The sequence below is a fragment of the Fukomys damarensis genome, unplaced genomic scaffold (assembly GCF_012274545.1).
Source record: "Fukomys damarensis isolate Sample0158 unplaced genomic scaffold, DMR_v1.0_HiC HiC_scaffold_23, whole genome shotgun sequence".
NCBI lineage: Eukaryota > Metazoa > Chordata > Mammalia > Rodentia > Bathyergidae > Fukomys > Fukomys damarensis.
Genome location: NW_022900935.1, coordinates 48805385 through 48823801, shown reverse-complemented (window position 1 = coordinate 48823801; position 18417 = coordinate 48805385). Strand labels below are relative to the sequence as shown.

Here is an 18417-nt window from a genome sequence, read left to right as displayed (position 1 = left end):
AAAAAAAAAAAAAAAAAAAAAAAAAAAGGGTTGCCAACCACTGATCTAACTTAAGTATTTGGACTTAAAACTCACTGAAGTATTTGGACAACCTTGCTTCTGGTGGATTAGAAGGTCATTTTGTAAGGAGTCCAGCCTGATGCTGGGCCAAGTAAGAGAGGTTGGTAGGTACGGGCGAGAGGCCATGACTTTGATGTTGCCAAACAGCCAGGAGTCCTGACACCCATTGCTCCCGCGTCTACATCCTCTCCTCTGACTCCCCAGGCGCCCTCACCCTACCTCCTACCTTGCTGAGGAACTGGTTCCAGCCAGCGGGGCAGCCCCCCAGCGCTGCCGATGGCAGGTCTGGAGGCTGTGTCTCTCCAGTGCTGTTGCTGCGTTTGCAGATGTAGGGCAAGGCTGTCATGCACCTCTGGTCCCCCCAGTCTTCTGCGAAAGGGCAGGGTGGGAGTCACCCCCAGGGCAAGGCATGCAGAGCCTCATACCCTGAGAAGTCTGGGCTGGGGCTCAGGGCCTACGTCTAGCTCTGAACTCAAGGCTTCTGAGGCTTTGGGGCTATGGAGATAGGACCGGCCCTCTGTGGGTTTGTTTAGCCTTCTTGAGTTTGGGGGAAAAGAGAATGAGAAGACCCTGGTGATCCCTGCCAGAGCTCTCTTACCACCCCCAACAATGATTCTCTCTCTACCACAGTACCCTGTCACCCCTCGTCCTTACCTCGGCTGGCTGTCATGTACACACATTTCTGGTCCTTGCCAATGGGCCGAGGTCTGCCTGGAGCCCAGGAGATGAAGTTTATAATGGAACCATCGGTCCACCTGCAAGGGCACAGAAGAGTGCTGGGCCACCAGCACTGGCCAGGGCTCAGCCTCCCCCATACACAGCATGAAGGCAATGGGAAAGGGGCAGGGAAGGGCTCAAGTTCAGGGCCTCACTGGCTGAAAACAGAAGAGTGGAGCTACACAGCTCAGTGCAGCCAGGGACCAAGGACCTGGTGTCTCCAGGCAAGGCCTTGCCGTTCCCAAGTACTCCTCTAAGACGCTCAAAAACCCCAGGGCTTGGGCTCTAAGAGCAAAGATGTACCCAGATTCCTGCAGGCTCCTGGTCCTCCTGCTTCAAGGACCCTGATACACGGAAGGTGGACACTGAATAGTCCCCTCTGGACCATCATGTGCTCTGCTCCCGTCCCCAGAGGCTTTGTTCATGATGGATGATCCCAGGTATAACGGAAGCTGCTGTTATTTAGTGCCCAGTTATTTATGTGCTGGACGTTGTGCTAAGACTTCAGTTTGTTATTTCTAACCCCCATGAGAATCCTAGGAGGCAGGCTTCATTATTTTCACTTCCAGATGAGAAAACCAAGGCCAGAAAGGTTAAATCATTTGCTAAAGGCCGTACAGCCCTCGAGGAACAGAGCCGGATTCAAATGTAAGTCTTCTGTGTTTCTCTGGGCGCTGTCCCACCTCTCCACCTCTGCCCGGGGACACAGCCGGTTGCCTCTCACCCCTGCTGCCCACCAGAGCTCCCACCTGAAGCGCCCATCATTCTCTGAGGTGTGCAGGCCGATCCACCAGTGCTGCTCCTGGCCCCGGGAGAACTGGGGAAGTAAGCCGATGGCAGGTGAGGATTTGCAGCCCCCTGGGCCTCAATGCCCATAGCCTCTAGCTGCCTCTCCGCCCACCTTCTGCAGGCTGTGCCCCAGGAAGTCCAGCTCGGCCTGGCTGTGCACGGAGGTCAGCTCAGCCTGGAACCACGTGCAGATGCGCTGGGCCTGCGCCCACGTGGAATGATGCTCAAAGAACTTGTACTCAGCCTCCTGGAAACGCAGCCATTCCCGCTGGCCTGTGGGAAGCGCACAGTGGAGCCGGGCAGAGCCAGGCAGGCGGCAGGCGGGCTTGCCAGCACAATGGACCCGGGATAGTCCTCTCGACAGGCCCAGGCCGGCCCTGGACTTGCTTCTCTTTCCAGACCGAGCCAAGCTGGCTGCTCTGTTGTCCAGTCCCAGCCACTCAGCCCCCTTGGGGCTGAAACCCCTCACCCCCTTGGTTTCCTCCCTGAGGGTAGCGTGTGCCAGGGCCTCACCCTGTGGGCTGACGTCCGGCTCCTGCACATCCGCGCCTACGGGGCAACAGGGACAAAGACACTGCAGGGGAAAGGGGACCCTTGATCCCCGGCCCTGCCACCCTTCATGCTCCCGTGCCCCCCAGTGCCACACCACCCAACCTCTAGGGATCTTGCAGATCCAGTCGAGCTGAGTCTCGCACTGCAAGGCCACCCACTGCAGAGAGGCCAGGTCAAGCACTGCGCAACCCCGGATGTCATCGTCATCGTGCCGGCTCCGGTCAAAATTGTGATAAGAGAACTGAAGAAGGGGAAGAGACATAAGGGACAAGGAACAGGCCGCCCCGGCCCGGCCCCCCGCACAAGGGGACAAGAGGACTGGCCTGAGCTGAGAACCCCCAGCCTCCGCTGAAGGTCCCCTCTCCAATCTGCTTTCCCTGCTGCCGGAGACCCTGCCTCTTCAAGACCCGCCCACACTCCAGGCTCCGCCCTCCTCCCACTCCGTCCTCCTCCAGGCCCCTCACCCCTAGGCCATCGCTCCAGCGCCAGCTCTGACCCCCTCTAGGATCCCGACGGCTCAGGCCAATCCAGAACCAGTGCTGCTCATGGATCTCGGGCTCTGATTCACTTCAGCACAATGCAGGGGCGAGGACAGAAGAGAGGGGAGGTGAGAGAGTAGCAAGTCCCCAGAGCCTGAGCCTTTCCCTCTGGGCTCCACAGTGACCTGACAACACCGGGCTGATTTTGTTTGTTTTTCCTTAACGTTCTCCCTAAAGGTGGCAGCCGGACTCTTCTTCCCTTGGCCTCCCTTTGGGGTGCCCTGCCCAGGCTTCTACTTTAGGAAGCTCAAGGGCAAGCAGCAGAGACCCATGGCCCAGTTCACCCACGGGCCAACTCTGTGGCCTAGGCAGAAAAAAACCCACCTAACCTCTCCACCACCCAGGGGCTCAGTGGGAATCTGCTTCCCGGTGCTGAGAGGTCTGAATGAGGACTGCAGTTTAGCACCGTACCCGGTCCACGGGGAGCGGTGAGTAGTGAGGAACACGAGCTGCTATAATTACTAGTCAGATAACGTGATCCTGGTGATTGCCGGGAGGGTATATCCACGGGTTTAAGGTCTCAGGGAGCCCGGGTCCATCTGGGATTTCCGCAATGCTAAGGGACTGTGGGTGTCGCTTCGGAGAATACAGTACCCCACCGAGACCCACCGAGATGGGCTCCCGGAGAAACCCCCTTGGGCAATCACTTCGAGTTGCAGCCTTTTCTCCTTCTGCCTCTCAGGACAGCTTACCGAGAATGTGGGTTACTATGGGACAGTGGGGAGGGGGGCTCAACTTGGATCAGCTTTAAGAGATTTTCGAAGGAAAGCTGGTGTTGCCTAAGTGGGTGCTGCTGGCTCCAAGATGCTGGTGATGATTTTATGAGTAAGTGGATCACACTGGAGCACCCAACTCCAGGGGACCATGGTTGCTTGCGGGGAACAAGATGGCAGTACCGGCAGATACACAGACCACTCCGAGGCCTAGAGAGGCCCCACTGGGGTTACCTTCACCCTGCCCTCCTCCAACACCTTGCCCAACTAAGAGTCTGTTTGCTCCCACACAAACATAGGCACCCCGTCCCTGGCTCAGTACCCAAAGATCTTGTTGAGCATGCTGGCTACGAAGTGCTCCTCCTCATAGCTGGCCAGGCTCAGCAGCTGGGCCCCCAACTCCTGGCAAGCTCCCCGGGCCTGGATCCAGCTCTTCTTGTCCTGCAGCCGCTCTGAGCTGAACACCTGCAGGAGCAGAGCCCAGCTGTCCACTCCAAGCTGTCCCCTCTCCAAGGGATACCTGCCACCTACCCTGAGACTGCTGTGGTCTCCCCAGATGGGGAGGGGTCCAATTAGCTAAGGACAATCCTGCCCATCAAAAAATGAATGCCAGGGGAGGGAAGCTGGCAGTCAGCTCCTGGTACAACCCTGTGCACTACCCCTGATCAGCGAGAAGATCTAGTCTCTAGACCCAGCAAAGTCACAGCCTGCTGTGAGGAAGTCCCTCCCTTTCCCTGGACTTCAGTTTCTGCACACAATAGAAGACCTGGGACTAGGGGAGTGTCTCCCAAACCGGGCAGATCACCAGGCCCTACCTAGTCCAACTGAATCCAAATCTCTACAGTGCCAAGAGATTTTTATTTCGTGTTTTGATGTACTAGGGATCAAACCCAGGGCCTCACACATACTAGGATAAAATATCTGATTTCCATCTGGATCCCCAGGTGATTCTAAAGAACACGCTAGTATGGGCCCCAACATTTGGGAACTCTGACAATGATGATCTCTGTGGCTCCTTCAATTCCTGAAATGTGTACTGACCGCATGCTATAGATTTCACGGACAAGTTTCATCAGACATTACCCTGGTCTGCACCTGAGCAGTGTCTCTGGTCCACAAATGGTCCCCCATGGGCTCCCCGAGATGAGCCGCCACTTTACTTTTATCCTCTTCCCTCCCACCTCACCCCCTGCCATGCCAACAGGCTACCCCCCTACCTTATAGCAGTGCCGGAGTTTGGGGTCGGAGGCCCAGCCCTGAGGACAGGAGCCAGTGAGGCTGGGCGTGGGGTCTGGGCCAGGCAGCTCGGGTGTCACTGGTGTGCCCAGGCTCTGCCGGCAGATGTAACGAGCACGGAACAAGGTACAGTTCTTCACCTCCCACAGCCCCATGGCGCTGCCTGTGGCCAGGGCCACACAGCCCCCACGGCTGTACCCTGATGGAGGGAGAAGGGACACGGCCATGTGCCAAGGCAGCACCGGTAACCAGCCAGGCCTTTTCCGTAAGGACAAGCTCTGTAGGGTTGGTGCCCAGGCAGCAGGATGGGATAAGACAGAGTCTTGGCTCTTCGTTTACTCTGAGACTCAGGCAACTTGTTAAGCCTCTCTGATCCTATCTCATTATCTCCCGGAGCATTAGGTTATGGAAAGGTTAAAACACCTAACTGTGAAATGTTAGTAATATTAATAGCACGTATTGTACTGTGCTTACTGTTTTATGCAATTTACACGTATTATCCCTTTCTAGTAAAGGGTAAGTTAGAACTTCCCTTAGATTTAAATTTCACATCAACTCTGTGAAGAAGATACAGTTATCCCCATTTGATGGATGAGAAACCGAGGCCCAGAGGATGCACAGGTATAAAAAGCAGAGTCAGGATCTGGGCTGGGCATTTGGCTCCGGTCTGTGCTCCTAATAGGGAGCACTATATAAATCACCCCTCTACTGGGAAGCCCAGCAGCTTGGTCCTGGCAGGACGAGTCCACTGTGGCCTCCGCACTTCATCAGTGCCAATCCAAGAAGGGGATCCAAGATGGTGGGGCAAGGGGCTCACCAGGCTGGTCCCGGTTCCAATGCGTGTACATGACTTCATCCCCACTGAGCCAGCGGAAGGAGCCGGTGCTGTTGAGGTCCTGCAGGGCCGTCCAGAAGTACTCGCCCTCCCAGTTGTAGATGAGGCTGCTGACGAAGGCCTGCTCAAACCTGCGGAGGACAGGCTGGTCGTGCAGGAAGCGCACCACCCCACTCCCCGGGCCACAGCCCAGATCTCTGCCTCCAAAGCTTGGGTCAGAAGCCTCGCCAGTAACTTGCTCAGGGAAGTGGGGGCCGCTATAGGCTTAGGAACCAACAAGCTCCCTCTTCTGTGGCTCTGTCCACACCTCCTGCATTGCTGAGAAGGCAGAGAAAAACAACACAACCAAGGGCTGTCCTTCTTCAGCATTTGCCCATACCTGTGCTGCAACTACCCCTGCACTGCCCCACACTAAAAAGTAAGTCTTCCCTTGTGACAGGACTTCAAAAAGTCCCTGGCAGGATGCTACCCCATGTGGTGAAGGGGCAAGACATAGGTAAGAGGTGATCGGAGCTCTGATCCCTGTCCTCTCATACCTGTTGGTGATGGTGACCAGCTGAGAGCCGTGGTCAGTGCACAGACGCCGGGCCTCACTGTAGGTCACTTGGTCCTCTCCAAGCCAGTAGCAGGATGGGCTATGCCAAGTCCAACCCTGGCTCAAGAGAGTGGACAGGAGAGGGGCATCTGTCGGGAGGGTGACTCTCCACTCTCCCTGTCAATACCAGCACAGGGGACGCCATCGCGGTGTAGGCCAGAGGGGACCGGCCTGACACCACAGAGGCTAGTATTCTTCATGTGGTCACTCTCCTCTCTCCCCTCCATACTGTCAGACCACGTGGCAGCGTAGTCCCAGGGACGTTGATGGACCTGGCCCACAGCCTGGCTCAGAAAGACAAGTGCCACAGAGATCAAGAGGCACAGAGGGGAATCAGCCAACTGTCTGGGAAGGAAGCACTGCAAAGTGGGGGAAGAGATGCCAGGATCCAGAGAGCTGGGCTGAGAGGGTGCATCTGGCAGGGGTTAAGTGGCAGGGGCAGACCCTCAGTGAGGAGACCATAGCTGGTGCAGTAGGCTCCTGAATGGCCAGCAGGAGCCAGAACACAAGAGAAGAAACGGGTATGATGTGTGTGGAGCTCCCATGTGCCCATCAGTGGCTATGTGTTACCTCTGGCTATGCCAGAGAATTAACCACAGCCATTCAGCACCCTTCACACACATTCCAGGCTGGCCAAGGTACCAGGCAGTTAGAAATTCCTCTCTACCCCCTATTCCACTTCACCAAAGCCAGGACAGAACCCCTGGCCAATCCCTAACTAAGCACACATGCTGACCCCTTCCGCTCTGTCTTTTCTCTTCCTCCCCCCTCTGATCATGGCTGTTGGGATTTCCTGTCCGGGAATTGGGGGAGGACAGCTATTGGGGTGCAGTGGGTTGTGGGAAGAGGATTTATCCAAAACAGAGTGAGGAGCCAGGCCAGCACCAAGGGGTTGAGAAGTGATTTATGAGCAACCTTCCCACACATCACACAACTCATACGGCTCCAGGGTGAGAGGCCTGGGGGCTGCAGGGTGTAGAGCCTAGGAGAGCCTGGCAGAGGGGAATGGGTCTTCACCCACTCACTCTCCTGCATCTTGCAGAATCCCCTCCAACACCCCCACCCCGAATCATCCTTGGAAGCCCAGTGAGGCTGGAGCACAAGGTAGTCAGGCTCATCCACACCAAGGAGCCTCACTCTTGCTGCTGCTGGGAAATGGCTTCCCCACAATGAAGGGACTCGGGCCCTAGGATAGGGCCCACAGCTCCAATCCAGCCCCATCCCATCCAGCATCACTCCTTTAGGAATAGGGGCTGGAGAGCTGAAGTGAGGGTGTAGATCCCTCCACCCCTCCTGCCCCTCGGAGCCCCTCTGGCTGGGTCCACCCACGCCAGCTCCGGAAACACCCTCACCTTCCGGCAGCCGTGGTCCTCCTCAGTGGCCCCCTGGCTCAGCTGGCCAGCCTTCTTGCAGATGGATGGCAGGGACTGGTTACAGGGACTGTCGTTCCAGCGACCTTCCTAGGGGCACATGGTGAAGGAGTCTGCCAAACCCCTCCGCTAAGGTGCTTTCTAGACCTGGCCCTGCCTCTGACTTGCTGTGTGAGTCTGAGCAATTTATCTTGTAACAGGGGCTCCTTTAGAATTGGGGATTTAAAGGAGGACCCAGTTCTGGCCAACTCTATTTTGCGCCTCTGGACTGTGAGTCACTTTTCCTTGGCTTATTTCTGGTTCCAGGAACAACAAGCCTCTTGGGCAGATCACTTCAAGTGGGGAAGCAAATTGTCCCACCTCAAGCAACAGTGACTTCCCAGAAGCCAGCAGGACACCACCAAACCAGACTCCAATACCAAACCGACCAGATCACAACCTGACCAAGACTGCTTGACTACGCCTACTTCATGCTCCTCCCTTTTGTCCCTCCCCTAGAGAGCTCTGAAACTCTGGTTAGTACCCCCACGGCAGGGGCTCACACAGAGGTCCTCGTTTTTACTAAATAGGTTCCTTTCTTGTACGTCCACCATTCATCAGTCTGGTCTGTTGGGACCCCCAGAGTGAGGGCTCTGGCCCAGGACTCCAGGAGCAGCGAACTTCTCTGTCCCAGGCAGGAGAGCAGGGTTAATGAACGTCACAAGTAGATGAGAGCACAAAAGTGATGTGCAGATGCCCCGAAACTTTAACAAACACTGTCTAAATGAGAAAGGGTGTTCTTTTAAATTATCTATAGGGCCGGGGATTTAGCTCAGTGGTGCCATCACCTGCCTCACAAGTGCAAGGTCCTGAGTTCCATCCCTGGTACCAAAAAACTCACACACACAAAATAAATAAATAACATAGACATCTAAAACAAACCAGCTAAGATTGTTAGAATAACTGCCACAGCCTAGACAGATGCCATTCCCAAGGGGTACAGGAGCCATCTCCCAAGTCCCACAGTGGATTCCTGAGACCCTGGCTAGTACCCTATATAGACAGACTATGTCCTTTTACCTATGATAAAGTTGAATCTATAAATTAGGCACGGCAAGAGACTAACAACTAACAAAAGCACAACTGTAACAGTACTACAAAGAAAGCATTTAAAGGTTATACTTTTTTTATTTCTGAAAATTTCCCTTTAATATTTTTAGACTACAGATGACCTCGGGTAACTGAAGCCATGAAAAGTGAGCCCATGGTGGCTGTAGCAGGGGGACTAGTGAGAGCCAGAGAGAGTAGAGCCTGGTATGCTCAGGCCAAGTCACAGCCGATAAAGCCAAAGAAGAGTTTAGTCCTGGACCTCATGAATGTCTGAGCTCCCCCCACCCCCGCCCCAAGTACCCGCAGTCTCTCAGCAAGCAGCATGTCTGCCTTTAAGTTCCATCCTGGAGCTACACAGGTTTGTGGAGCTCAGCGCATGGAAATTACCTGGAATGTAGTACACACTCAGCAACTAACTATTTTCAAATTTTTAGACTGGAGCTAGGATGTAGCTCAGTAGCACAGTGCTTGCCTAGCATGCAGAAGGCCCTGGATTTGATCCCCAGCATTGGAGAAAAAACAACAGCATTCCCCCTAAGGTAAGTGGTTTTGCCATTATGTCTCTGGTGCTGTATTCTACAGCAGAATGTTATCTGCCCTGGCAATAGGTAATCTGTTCCTGTGGCTTTATCTTGTTTGTTTGTTTTGGTACTGGGGATCGAATTTGGGTCCTTGCACTTGCCAAGGCAGGCAGGCGGTGGAACCACTGAGCTAAATCCCTGGCCCCTGGCTTTATCTTGTTTTAAGGGTTTTTTTCCTTAACATCCTGCATCAGTTCCTTTAGCCACCCGTACTATGATTAAGTGAAAACCATGGCAACCAGGTTCAGCACTGCATGCCTATCATCTCAGCATTCGGGGAGGCTGAGGCAGGAGGATCACAAATTTGAACCTAGCCTGGGCAATTTAGAGACTTAGTGAAACCCTGTCTCAGAAAATGAAAAAGGACTAAGGATGTAGCTCGGTGTGAAAAGCCTGGGTTCAATTCCTCAGAACAACAACAAAAAGCAATCATAACTTCATAATTTCTTGAGAAGACAAGACCCTGGTCTGGCTAGGGTAGGGATTTGGAGGAGACAAGAGCTGACAGAGAGCAGACCTTTCCGTGGGGATTCCGCATCATACAGGCTCTGGCGCCACCTGCTGGTAGGGAGGAGCAGCTGGCGGAAGATCCCGAATGGGCCAACATGTATAGACTTTAAGAGAATGAACCCCTGGAATTCTTCCCATGACCGCTAGTCACTTGCCCTAGCGACCCAGCTAGTGGGGGTGGAGGGGGACTCAATCCCTGCAGCCTTTGCATAGGGAAGAGAAAGGGTCAGGGGGAAGCTGGGGGACAGGTAAGAGGACAAATGGACAGGATGGGCAGCGCCGAGAGGAGCTCCTTCGGCAGGAACACGTGGGGGTAGATTCCGTGACCCTGTCATGGGGAAGGAGGGTCTCACCGGGCCCCAGATGGTGACACAGTCCTCCAGACTATCCCGGAAGTTATTGGGCTCAAACGGGTGCCAGTGGGTGAGGCTCACAAGGCTGCCGTCGGACCACTCAAAATTCATCTGCAGTTTTAAGTCGTTGAGGCCAATCCACAGCTCCTCCACCTCTGGGTCAACAGGAGGGGAGGAAGAGAAGATACCGAGGGTCAGTCTTAGCTGCCAACAGGGAAGGAAGAGACACTCTGAGCCTCCAGGGTGGGATGGGATGGACAGCACAGAGACCCTGCCCTCCGTCCCAGGTGTGTGTGTGGCCGGGCAGCTCCTTACCTTGCTTGATCTGCTTCGTGATGAACTCCAGCTCGGCCATGCTGTGGATGCTGAGCAGGTCACCGCCACCCCGAAGACAGGCCTTCTTGGATTCCTGCCAGCTGCGCTTCTCAGCCTGCAGGCGGTAGCAGTGGCCCTGGAAGGGCTGCCAGCTGGGCTCACACTTCACCTTCACGTTGGCCCACCTGTCTGTGAGACCCACAGGGCTGCTGCTCAGACACTGAGCTACCCAGTTTGAATACCAAGCCACTGGGTGTTAACCCAGGCAGGACCTCCAAGCCATCCCCTCCCAAACCTGTCCCAGATCTGCCTTTTCCACCCCAGGGAGTGGTGGCAGATTCCGCCCAGGACAGGACAGCTTCTCTGGCTGCTCCTCTCACAAAGACATGGGAAGGATATCAGGACGAATCCTGAGCCTTGGTTCCCTCCTCTGTCAGTGGCATTTCCTGCTATGAGAATCAAACTTGGTCTATGCCATCTTGCTTAGTGTAAGGGACCACCATTGTTCTCCCAGGTCACATCCACTGAGCACCAGATGCAACGGGCAGTGCTGGGTGGAGGGTCGGGGACAAGGGTCTTGAGCCAATGAGGGACCCCGTCTGGCACACCAGGAGTCTAGTAGGTGAGCACCCAGAAACGTTATGGGGTTGCACAAAGTCACTGCGGACTGGCCGCATTCGTGGGCTAATATTCCTCTCCTTGCTCCTTTCCCCAACCCCAACGCTTCTCCATCCCAGGACCCTCTCTGGCCATCATTTCAGTGAATTTTAGTTTCACTTTTAAGGTACTGGGGTCTAAGGTCAGCTGAAGCAAACAAGCCCATACTTGGTCTTGGCAAAAGCAAAAGACTTCACCAAACCACCCACAATATCAGGCTCAGGCAGGATTTCGCCCTGGCCAGGCAGGAAAGCATGTGTCCACTTGAAACATCACCCCAGACTGGGATGCAGGAGTCTGCTTCCTCCCAGGGCACAGCTCCTGGTCCGTGCTGCACCTTTTCTTGCAGACCTGGCAAACTGGGTGGGCTGAGAGCTGGAGTGGGCTCTCTCCTTGGCTTAGGAACTGTCAATCATCTCTTGTTGGCCAATGAGCTAAGGCGCAAGGCTGCAGCCCCCTAGACAGAACTGATTTTAGCGACTGTTTGGACCCGAGAAGGCTTCATAAGGGGAAGTTCAGTGTGGGTGCTTTGCGGGATGATGGTGCCTGCCTTCGGAATGACATTGAGGAGACACAGAGAGCAGAGCCCAACTGAACTGCCTAAAATATGCCTCCTGCAGAGAGCTAGGGCTGGGGTAGAGGAGGAAATCTGAGGCCACAGACGTCTGTCTACATGTCCATGAGGCCTGAGGAGCCCTCCCATAGGGAAGACGCGGCCAATGGGGGAGATTCTGGGAACATCAGGGATGGGTGCCGTCCCAGGGTTCCTCCAACTTGGAGTGGGGCAGCCTAGATGGAGCTACTCCCAGCCCCTAGGGGGCTGGAGGGAGAAGGCGGGGCCGACATTCAGAATCAATCTTTGGCAGCGCTTTCACGGTCTGGAGCAGGAAATGGCTCTATAAGCTTTTCATTTTCTGTGGGTTTGTGGATTTTCTTCTTTCTGGTTTTGCTAGATTTTCTTCGAGAAAATCTCTTCACCAACTCCCAGTAGGAGCAGTTGCCCCCTCGGCCTACAATGACAACCCCCACCTACAGAGACACTGACCCTCGGTGGCAGGCCAGGTCTCCAGCCCTAAAGGCACTCTGTAAGGTGGATGTGCTTATACTGAGGTGACAGGAAAGGACTCTGCACCTCAGCGACTAAAGCTGCTCGCCCAAGGCCACAATCACTAAGGAGCAGAGTTGCAAAGCAGGCCCTGCCCACTGCCCCACATTCCATCTCCCCCACGAGGCCCCTAGCGCTACCTCTGAATACAGATATGAGCAAAGCACTCCCTGGCTTAAGAGCCTGCAAAGCCTCCTGAAGCCTGCCCAGAGCCACCCTAACTTCACCCTGCAGCCAAGCCCCTTCAGCAACCAGCTGCAACCTGCCTTTCCGCACCCCTCTTGGCGCCATGCCCCTACCAGTGCCTCTCAAACTGTACCTACACGTGACTCACCTGGGGCTTTAGTTAACTGCAGAATCTGACTTGAATTAATAGCTTAATTTTGAAAGCAGCCTATATGGCCATCAACAGATGAGTGGATAAAGAAAATGTGGTATGTATACATAATGGAGTACTACTCTGCCATGAAGGATAAACTGGAGTCCTTTGTAGGAAAATGGATGCACCTTGAGACCATAATGTTAAGTGAAATGAATCAGACACACAGGTTTAAATGTCATATGGTTTCCGCCGCCTGACTCACAAGCTCAAGGACCCAAATTCGATCTCTGTTAAAAAATAAAAAAAAAATCATATGGTTTCTATACATGAGAAACCCAAAATACAAATAAAGAGCAAAATAAAAGGCTAGGGAGAGAGATCTTTCTCAGACAGGAAGGGGATGAAGAGATGGAGGTAGGGGAAGGGAACAGAGGACAGGAACGGAAAAAGAATGAAATGTTTTATGTGCATGTACCGACTCCTCACACCATCATAACATACTGTGTGATCATTATATACTGTACACATGTAATAATAAAAACTGAAAAACAAAATTAATCGGGGGCAAGGCCTGGAGTTAGAACCTGCATTTCTAACATGCTCCCAGGGACTTCTGGGCTGAGGAGCACGCTTGGCACAGCCTGTGCTCCACACAAACTGCGATACTCACCACCTCTTACCGTAGCTGTGCCCTTCCTGTCTCTGCACCTTAGTGCATCCGGGGCTCTGTCAGGAATGCCCTTCCCCCAAATCACTCTTTGCCTTTTAAGCTTATGCACAACTCGAAAGGCCCAAGTCCAACGTCGCTTCCACTAAACTGTCCTTAACTCTCATGGATTTAACTTTACATGGATTTCTATAATACTTCATAACTCAGGATATTGTCATTGTGTGTAAAGATGACTGTCACCTCCAGCAGGCTGTGCTTTCTGCAGGGCACAGTGAATATGGCCGGCACTTAACGCAGTTCCCAACAAATGGCCATGGAATAAATTAGTGGCACATTCCAGTTTGTTCAGGTTTCAGCTGAAGTTAGATAAGAATAAAGAGCACTGGAGTTCCCTTGTGCCACAGAAAGACCAAGAGGGGTGGCTAGGCTAGCTGGATGTTACGGTTCATATCTAGATGTCCTCCCAAGACTCACGTGCTCACATGTGGGACTCTGGGGGTGTGACACGTGACGGTCACCAGTGGATTAGTCCATGTAAGTTTATACGTAAATGTGATGTTTGGTTGGGAGGTAGAGACTGGCTGGAGGCGTGTGGCTATCTCTCCCTTGAACCCTCTCTCTGCTTCCTGTCTGTCATGCCTTGAAGCAGCCTCTGCTATGCTTCCCTGCCTTGGAGCCAGGAGACTGTAGCCTGAAATGTCTACAAACTGTGAGCCGAAATTTACGGTTCCTCCTCACAGCTCTGGGCACTGTGGCTAGGAGCTGCACCCCCACCCCGTGGCCTAGACGCTGGCCCGCCTGGCAGGCTCACCTGGCAGGGTGGGCTCGGCTGTGGCATTGGGTTTCTTCTTGCACACATAGGGCAGTGCAATGCTGCAGTCACGGTTCTGCCAGCCACCAGAGGACTCGGTGCGGATCACTCCACAGTTCTCCTCGCTTGGGTTGTCTGGCTGATCTGTGGGGCACAGAGTGCCAGCATCCCAGGAGAAAGAGAAATTCACACCACGACCCCTTCCTCCAGAAGCCTCAGCCAGCTGGAGAACCGCAGCCCTCTTCTCCAGCTCCTCCACTGGGCCCTCGTTATTTTCCCCTGGCACTGTGGATTGAGTCCAGGATCTTAACTCTGAGCTACCATCCCCAGACCTTTTAAAAAATTTTCAGACAGGATCTCGCCAAGTTACCCAGGCTGGAGTCAAACTCGCCATCCTCCTGCCTCAGCCTCTGAGGGTTATGTTATTATAAGAGTGTGCCCCCATGCCCAGCCGTCCTCATTCTTTCTAACCTGGGCCATACTGTCCTGAAGCCCCATCCAGCCATGGGTACCAAGCCCAGCCTGGCCTCCCATGGGTGCACTGGCACAACTGTGCACTGTCCAAAGCTGTGAATGGAAGCCAAAAGGCATCCGCTCACCAAACAAACCCTGGGACTTGGGGCAGAATCCATCTGCGCGAGGTCAATTTCTAATCCATACCAAGGCAAGGCACTGCTGGGACTACTGGGGGGTGGCAGTCTGTGCTCATCTACTGCTCTGGCCGGGCAGGGAGGGGAGGAGGAGGCCAAGTGTCCGTGGGGTCCCTGCACCCTCAGTCTCACGTCTCACCGCTCTCCCAGTTGAGGTACTTGAGGGGTGAGTTGTCCGACCACTGCCAGCCTCCACTGGTGTCCAAGTCATTCAGGCCGATCCACAGGGTGGAGCTGTAGCCGGTGAGGAGCCCTGGCAGCAAGAGGGGGCACTGAGAAGGGGTGGCCCATCCTCAGCCCTCCCGCTTTCTTCACCAGCAGCATCCTTACCCTCCCTTAGCAGAAAGGGCATGGGGGGCTCCAGGAGGGGACCAGACCCCCAGAGGCTGCCCGCTCCTCACCATTGATGTAGGTCTGCTCATAGATCTCCGTGATGCTCAGCAGATCTGCCCCTTGCTGCTCGCAGCTGGCCCAGGCCTCCCTCCAGGACAGCGTAGACTGGAAATTAAACTGGTAGCAGCTGTCAGTCAGCTGATCCTTGTCCCAGAAGGTCTCACAGTCGTTACCTGTCATCATGACAGACGGACAGTGTTCCCTCCCCAGGCGTCTCCTTGAGCCCACGCGGGTCCCCAGAGATCCCACACAGGCTGCTCCCCATAGGAGGGGCAGCTCCTCATCCTAGTCCAGAAAGTTCTGAGGCCCACACTGCGTCCCCCTCGGCTCCTCGCCCTCGTCACCAGCCCCTCCGTGAGCCTCCCACACAGCCCTCTCCTCACTCTTGATGGGGCAGAAGCCCCAGCGCTCATCTTTGCCGTAGTCCTGGGTGGTGGCACACCACAGATGTCCATCCTCACGGCCCGTGCTGGTGCAGCTGTGGAACCACTGGTTGTCGTATTTGAAGGGTATGGTGCACGGCTTCCCGTGAGAGTTCCCCTGGATGGTGTAGACCTCTGCAGGGGAGAACAGCCAGATCCTTGGCATCTGTACCCACAGACCACCCACCCCCTTAACCCTCACAACCCAATGAAGTGGAGGTTGGCAGGGTCCAACAGAGTGGGAGAGGGCAAGGGTGGCAGACAGTGGCTTTACGACTCCCTCGGGTCAGCCCAGGGGCTCGGGCTCTCTTAACTCCCCTGTCCACAATCAGCTGGGTGAGGGAGTCTCTCAGTCCCCCATGGGGCTGACCCTGATGAAATCTCTGCTCGGCTACTCAGCCAAGGGGCTCCATGCTTCCCCTGAAAGTTTTTTCTTGAAACTTAGAGCATCTTCTGGGGGAAAAAACCCCAAGGATGGAGCTGCCTACCACAAGAGGCCCCTCGTGGAATGACTCCAGTCCCCATTTACCACCTGAAAAATGTGTGTGGGGTCACCACAGGGGTCTCCCCTAGAGAATCGGCCTAAGGGAAGGGGATTTTCATTTAATTTTAGGTTATTCATTTTTGCACTGTTTGAAGTTTTTTGTTTTGCTTTGTTTTCAGTATGGGGGAATCGCACTCAGGACCTTGCACTTGTGAGGCAGGCATGGTGCCCCTGGGCTAAATCCCCAGTCCACGTCTGAAGTTTTTATAAGCATGTATTTGTTTTGAAAATTTGAAAAGTAAATGCTTTAAAGTTAATTTTCCTAACTCTTCAGAAATGTTTTGTATTATAACTAACGTAACTGGAAAAAGGCCCACAGAAACCAAAGGCCTGATCACCTAGGAGACTGTCCCTCCCTTGATCCAGCCCGGGTGACACCAGGGACCACAGCAGCCTCTCACCGTAGTAGGGCCGAGAACACAGGTCCTCGTCACTGCCGTAGATGTGCCACTGGCCACTGCGGGTCTGGTCACCACGCTCGAGGGTGCCAGACTTGGACGCATTCCCAGCACGGCCCCCCAGGAGTAGGGACAGCTGGTCACCCAGTGTACGACAGTGCCAGCGAAGACTCAGTGCCTCCCGGTCACACTCGTACATGCCCAGGGAGGTGGTGGTATTGGTGCCCGGCCAGCCTGTGCCTAAGCACTGCATGGTGCCCAGGTTGAAGAGCCGGTTCCGGGAGACCCACTTCCAGCGCTGGGCAGGGAGGCTGGCATTGCAGGCTGGGGTGACTCGGACCTGTGCACCCTGGGTTTCCAGGCAGCCCTGCAGTCCATGACCGAAGATGAGGAAGACATCCGGCTCTGGAAGGGAAGGCAGGACGTGAAAGCCCAGACCCTGACCATGCACTTCTCTCACACATCAAACCCCTCAGTCCTCACTGTCAACACTTCGAGGCGGGGGAAGGGGGCCCTGATCGGCCCCTGTGCCCAGAGGAGGCGCGGACCACCTCTCCTGTAGCCCCAGGCCCACCTGAAGGCAGGGCTAAGTCCTCTGTCCCACCCCAAAGCAAACCCTACTCTACACAGCAAGTCCAGCACCAAACGGTGGTCCCCACTTACGTGGGGTATCACTTTCCTCGGTTTCAGTTCCCCCACAGTCAAACACATTCCGAAAAGATTAAAGAAAAAATTACGCAAACTAACAATTCCTAAATTCCCGTAACTTTCATGACAGCATACTGTAGTAATTTTTCTACTGTCCCATCAGTCCTGCACGTAATGCCCACGGTTAATCACAGCGTGTATGACGTACTGGAAACAACTAGCATATACAGGTTCAGGACCGGGATTTAGCTCAGCGGTTCGGCCGCCTGCCTTGCAAGCGCAAGGACCAGAGTTCGATCCCCGGTACCAAAAAACACAGCATATACAGGTTCAGCGCTGCCTGTGGAGACTGGATGAGCAACGGGATGTTTCAGGCATCCACTTGGGGTCTTGGAACGCACTTGGGGCCTATGGAGAAGAGAAGACTACTGTCCTTTTCAGAAGATCTTATGAGGACCAGTAGAGGTGTTTATATCACATGCCACATGGCAACCTTCATTCATCTCGATCTATTACAGATCATGGTTTTTCTGCCAAAGTTCTTCTCTGACCTAGAAGTATTTGTTTCACTCCTCCCCATGTCCCTCCCCTTTCCAGAATTCTCCCAAGCTTCCTGCCCCCCATATCCAACCACTCTCCCTCCTGTAACTATATTTTAGACACACCAGTTTAGCCCTTTGGCTTCCTCAACTTGCTTCAGAGACTCCTCTGCGGAAGACACTGGAGAACCCAATGCAATCCCAGCATATCTGCTTTCCAGACTAAGAAACGGAGACTTAAACGGCTTGAGTCAGGAAGTAGATGAAGAGATAATCTGGGGCTGGGGCGCAGGTCATGGCAAGGGGAAGTAACGACGGAAGGATACAGTGTTTCTAGTTGGAGGTTTTTTATTGTTTTGCTATTTGAGCCTCACTATGTAGTTCAAGCAGATGTCGGGACCCCCTATGGAGCCCAGGCTGGCCTCAAATTCACAGTGATCCTCCTGCCTCAGCCTCCCAAGTGCTGGGATCACACGCATGTGCCAACACACCCGTCTGGGAGTCTTGAGAGTGTTCTAAACTTAGATTGCCTTGATAGTTGCACAACTCTGAATATACTAAAATCCAATTAACTGTACATTATCAGAGGGTGAATTTTGTGTATGAATTAATGCCTCAGGAAAAAGGAGAGGGAGGGAAAGAGGGAAGGAGAAAATAAAAAAAGAGAAAGAAAAGACAGGATAGATTGAGGCTTAAAGACATGAAATGACCTCCTCCCATGTCCCCCACCCGGCCAGCAAAGCCTGGTTTCTCTGACAACCACGATTCACCACCTTCCTCGTGGGCCTTAGCTGTCACTTACGTATACAACGGGCAATGAAAAGAATTTCAGCTGCATTAAGTACACCCACGGACTCCCACGAGGAATGGGGTCATTGTGTACAGCAAATATGTACACATAAACAGTTTTTAAATTACACAACACACACAGATTGCACATCCCAGTCCTCCACAGAACACTCACATCCGTTCACCTCCCAGCGGCTCAGGATGACGTCCACGTC

At 54.0% G+C, this 18417-nt stretch overlaps 1 protein-coding gene across 1 annotated transcript in view; it reads right to left on the bottom strand.

Annotated features, from left to right (window-relative positions):
- The window catches only part of Mrc2 (mannose receptor C type 2), a gene marked incomplete at its 5' end in the record, with an annotated part of 25592 nt that extends 8906 nt beyond the window's left edge, over positions 1 to 16686 (bottom strand). The window contains 19 exons of the mRNA XM_033767408.1: positions 287 to 429; positions 715 to 815; positions 1527 to 1594; positions 1679 to 1839; positions 2080 to 2115; positions 2221 to 2359; positions 2583 to 2685; positions 3693 to 3835; positions 4588 to 4805; positions 5424 to 5572; positions 5978 to 6093; positions 7389 to 7496; positions 9940 to 10094; positions 10255 to 10443; positions 13820 to 13963; positions 14609 to 14722; positions 14871 to 15035; positions 15246 to 15419; positions 16230 to 16686. Coding sequence (XP_033623299.1) covers positions 287 to 429; positions 715 to 815; positions 1527 to 1594; positions 1679 to 1839; positions 2080 to 2115; positions 2221 to 2359; positions 2583 to 2685; positions 3693 to 3835; positions 4588 to 4805; positions 5424 to 5572; positions 5978 to 6093; positions 7389 to 7496; positions 9940 to 10094; positions 10255 to 10443; positions 13820 to 13963; positions 14609 to 14722; positions 14871 to 15035; positions 15246 to 15419; positions 16230 to 16686 — 2883 coding nt within the window. The remainder of the gene's footprint in view (positions 1 to 286; positions 430 to 714; positions 816 to 1526; positions 1595 to 1678; positions 1840 to 2079; positions 2116 to 2220; positions 2360 to 2582; positions 2686 to 3692; positions 3836 to 4587; positions 4806 to 5423; positions 5573 to 5977; positions 6094 to 7388; positions 7497 to 9939; positions 10095 to 10254; positions 10444 to 13819; positions 13964 to 14608; positions 14723 to 14870; positions 15036 to 15245; positions 15420 to 16229) is intronic.
- Between the last annotated feature and the right edge of the window lie 1731 nt (positions 16687 to 18417).